We start from the raw sequence: 4,109 nt of genomic DNA on the forward strand, positions 1-4,109 counted from the left end.
CTGGAGAGGGCCCACATTTTCCCTAGTTCTCTTTTTCTCCCCAGCATAGCTATAGAAGCTTTTTTTGTTGCCCTTGACATCCCTGGCCAAATGTAATTCTGTCAGGGCCTTGACTTTCCTAACCTGATCCCTGGCCACTTGGGCAATTTCTCTGTATTCCTCCCAGGCTACCTGTCCTTCCTTCCACCCTCTATAGGCTTCATTTTTGTTCAGGATCTTCCTGTCCATCCATGCAGGCCTCCTGGTGTTTTTGCCCGCCTTCCTCTTTGTTGGGATGCGTCGCTCATGAGCTTGGAGGAGGAGATCCTTGAGTATAAGCCACCTGTCAGTCCATAGTAGGTTTGCACCCTAAATTCCTTCTGGATTTCATTATTAGTTTCGGTTCATCACAACGTCTCCCCTCAGATGTGTATACCATCAGCTACTGGACATGAAAGCCCAGCCCCATATTCCAGTTTCTGACATCTTCATATTCCCATACTTCTGTGGCCCCAAGCTGCTTCTTCTGCAAAGCCTTCTCCAGACACTATCTGGAGCCTTAGACCATCAGCTTCTGAAATGTTTATTCTTTATACATCTTTCTGCCTCAAATGATGCTGCTCATGGACTTCCTTTACTGTCTGGTATTGACAGAGCTGATAAGTTACTGGAGTCTTCAGTTCTTGGCACCCTTCACTAAATAGCCAGCAAGGTTCATGGAGGTTTGCTCTCAGCATCTGGGGAGTGAGCAGTGGTGGAGGTCAGGGCACGATGGGGCAGGATGGATGTGGTCAACCCGTGGTCCTTCCTCGCAGAGCCCCAGCCGCAGGTGCCAGTGTGGCATGCCTGGGTCACGGCCGGGCTCCTGATGACAGTGCTCTCTGTCCAGATCCTGTATGCAAAGCAGGGGCTCCGCGTGAGGCGGCGGCTAACTCGAGCCAACCTCAAGGAGAAGGTGAAGGAGATGAGGAGGATCCTGACAAAGCTACGCTTCATGGCTAAAGAGGTACAGCTGCTCCCAGGGCACCCCGTTTCTGAGCAAGGGAAAGTGTGGGCAAGGAGAGGACGCTGGGCTGGCTGCCAGGGCTCTTGCTCACCTGAGCTGGGGCTTCTCCTCTGCTGTCCTGTCTCAATTTCCAGCCGCTGGAAGTTACCATATTTCATGTAATGGCTCTTATGGCAGGGACCCCCCTGCCCTCTCTGCCCAAGGCTGTCCCTGCTGCAGGCAGTCTGCCTGGGAAAACAGCCTTGCCCGTGCTGCCTGCGCTCCCACCAGGGACTGACCCTGGACTCTTCGTGCAAGTCAAACTTGCATTGAAATAAAGTCTCTCCTCCATGGCAGAGACTCCACTTCAGAGTTTCCCTGGCTCTGTTTTCAGTAACTCAGGAAAATCAGGGCATTCGTGTAGTGTAAACCAGAGTACAATGTTTGCTGGAGTTAGGTGGACAGATGTTGGTGCAGTTTGGAGAATTCTTTCACAAAGTGAAGTCAAATCATTTTCCCACCTTTAGCTATGTGAGGGTAGACTTTAGCATGACCAAGGTGTCAGCCCTCGCCCCAACAGGAGGAGAAGCTGTCCTCACAGGCTGGCTGCAGCTGATCCCCCAGAGAGGAACCTCCTCCCGTTTTGCTCCCTGCAGTTGGGTGGGAATGTTGCTGTTTCTGTAGACCCAGCCCTGCACATACACTTGCCACTTTTTGTCCCTGCTTGGAGGCTGGTGCTCTTGGTTTGGATCAGTAATAAATTGCTGAAAAATTGCAAGTACAGGTACCAAGTACAAGTGCAAACACTAATGGCAGGGAAACCAAGATGGGGAAGAGAACTTAGGCTGGAGTTTAAAAGAAGTCATTGCTTCCATCTGTGCATTTACTTTTTTACAAGTCCTGCTCTCAACCCAAACCACAGCTTTATGCTGGGCACTCATGTTGCTGGGATGCCAGACAGTGTGGTTCCTCCCCATGGATCAGAACTTGGGCTCCTGTCAAAGGTGTGGGGTAAAATGCCGCTTCTCCAGTCTTGTGGAGGCTTCTTCTTCCCAACATGGCATGGAGTTGAATGCATCCTGCTGGTGTTCACAATGAAAAACAAGGCGGATCACAGATCCCTCCAAGAAACCTGCAGAGCCATATTCCAGGGCTGAGACTTGCAGAAGCATGTTTCCAGTGTTAGGCTCTTCATTTGCTTCTGGATTTCCAAAGTACCATGGAGCCAGCAGTCTCTCCTGCGAGGAGACGAAGCTTTCACCATGTCAGTGAAGGGAGGACAAGGTATGTGCTGTTCCTCTGCTGTGATGTTTCTCTCATTCCTCCCTCCAGCCCCAGTGCACCCTCCCTGATGTCCTCATCTGGATGCTCAGCAATAACAGGCGTGTGGCATATGCACGAGTTCCTGCACAGAACATCCTCTACTCGGTAGTCGAAGAGGAGAAAGGCAAGGACTGTGCCAAGATCCAGACTGTCTTTATGAAGGTAGGGTTTATACCAAAAGGGCATGCTCTTGTTTGCTTCATGCTGCTTCTCCCTCCTTGCTTCCATCCCTCCTTCCTGAAGTCCTGGAGTTTGCAAGGAAACACAGCTCTTGTTTTGCCTCTGCCAATGGGGTGCTCTGTCTCCTATGCTCTTCAGTTGGTCACTGGCTGATGGTGATCATCTTGGTCTGAAGGGGACATGGCTGAGAGGGGAAACCTGCTAAACCTCCTGTTCTTTCAGGTCCCTCACTTACACACTGGTGAGATCTTTGCCAAGCTGGAAATCTACATGTGGCTTGGGGTAACCAAATATGCGAAGAACTGTTTGCTGGAGCTGCCTGAAGAATTCAAGTACCTCTCTGAGAGTGGGCAGGAGATAGCCCAGCTCTCGGTGTACAGTCCTCCCAGCCGGCTCAGCAGGGACGGTGAGTGCAGATGCCACTTTTCCACAGCTTAAGTGTGAGTAGGAGAGCAGAGAGGTGAGAGGTCCTGCCCCAGGGTCAGTGTCTGAGGAGTAGGACCTGATCTATCATCTCCACATCATCTCCAAGGCATGACTGGGACAGGCAGGTCCAGTTTGCTCTCATGAGGATGTGTTTGCACACTCACAGCTGGAGCATCATGCAGGATGGGTGCTTCATGGGCACTGAATGTGCTGCCAAACTGGCAATGAGCATGAAGTCTGCCCCTTTGCTGAGGCCTGGTGGTGCTCCTCCACAGCAGATCATTGCACTTTTCGCATGTCATGTCCTTCCCATAGATGCCTGGGAAGCCCACTTAGCTTGTTTTGCTTGTCCAAACCTTTTGAGATGTACTGGCCTTCTGAGAAGCACAGCGAGTGCCCCTAGATGTGGTACCTGTTCCTTGCAGGATGTGCCCACTGCTACCTGCCTGGCCCTCTTCATGCATTTTTTGGCTTCACACAGGGATGGACTGGGGAACTGGGATCTCTCTTCTCTTTTTCTTACCAGATTTCAGCTACTTCCAGCTCCGAGCCCATCTGTATCAGGCTCGAGGGATCCTACCTGCAGATGACAATGGCCTTTCAGATCCATTTGCAAGAGTGGTGTTTTCAACTTATTGCCAGACCACCAGGGTGAGACCACTTAAACCCTTACCTTTACCTTCTTGGGGACTTGGGGAGAGAAAAACCGTCATGTCCTCACTCACACATTGAAGACCAGTGCTGTGTCAGTCCTCCTGGAAAATTTGTAACTCCAGACACGAGGTGCATGTGTGTGCTGGGTGGTGTGACTATGTTCAGGGAACGTTTGACAAGACATATATGTCATTGAACATGGTCTCAAAGGTTGATTGGCATGTGCTAGTTGGCCCCAAGTGCTGATTTTGCACTTTGACCATCTCCCCTCCTGCCAGGCACCAGCTGTGAGCAGCTGCCTGGGGGAGTGGATCAGCCCACGCTTCCCCACTCTCTTTGCAAAGTGCGTGTGGTTTGTTTCCACTGGCTGTGGTACACTCAGGCCTCCTGTCTCTGCAGATGCTGGAGGAGACACTGAGCCCCATGTGGAACGAGCTACTTCTGTTTGACCAGCTCATTATTGATGGGAAAAAAGAAGAGTTGAAAACAGAGACCCCCATTGTTATAATCACCCTTTTCAACCACAATAAATTTGTAAGTATGGCCATGCTCCCCTCCTCCT

The 4,109-nt window shown here is 51.0% G+C and overlaps 1 protein-coding gene across 1 annotated transcript in view; it reads left to right on the plus strand.

Moving 5' to 3' along the window:
• Positions 1-760: 760 nt before the first annotated feature.
• The window catches only part of LOC104521777 (fer-1-like protein 4), a gene marked incomplete at its 3' end in the record, with an annotated part of 16,104 nt that continues 12,755 nt past the window's right edge, over positions 761-4,109 (plus strand). Inside the window, exons 1-5 of the mRNA XM_029083981.1 lie at positions 761-985; positions 2,297-2,449; positions 2,690-2,873; positions 3,420-3,544; positions 3,947-4,081. Coding sequence (XP_028939814.1) covers positions 761-985; positions 2,297-2,449; positions 2,690-2,873; positions 3,420-3,544; positions 3,947-4,081 — 822 coding nt within the window. The remainder of the gene's footprint in view (positions 986-2,296; positions 2,450-2,689; positions 2,874-3,419; positions 3,545-3,946; positions 4,082-4,109) is intronic.

This window comes from Antrostomus carolinensis, unplaced genomic scaffold (assembly GCF_000700745.2).
Source record: "Antrostomus carolinensis isolate BGI_N321 unplaced genomic scaffold, ASM70074v2 scaffold54062, whole genome shotgun sequence".
Lineage (NCBI taxonomy): Eukaryota > Metazoa > Chordata > Aves > Caprimulgiformes > Caprimulgidae > Antrostomus > Antrostomus carolinensis.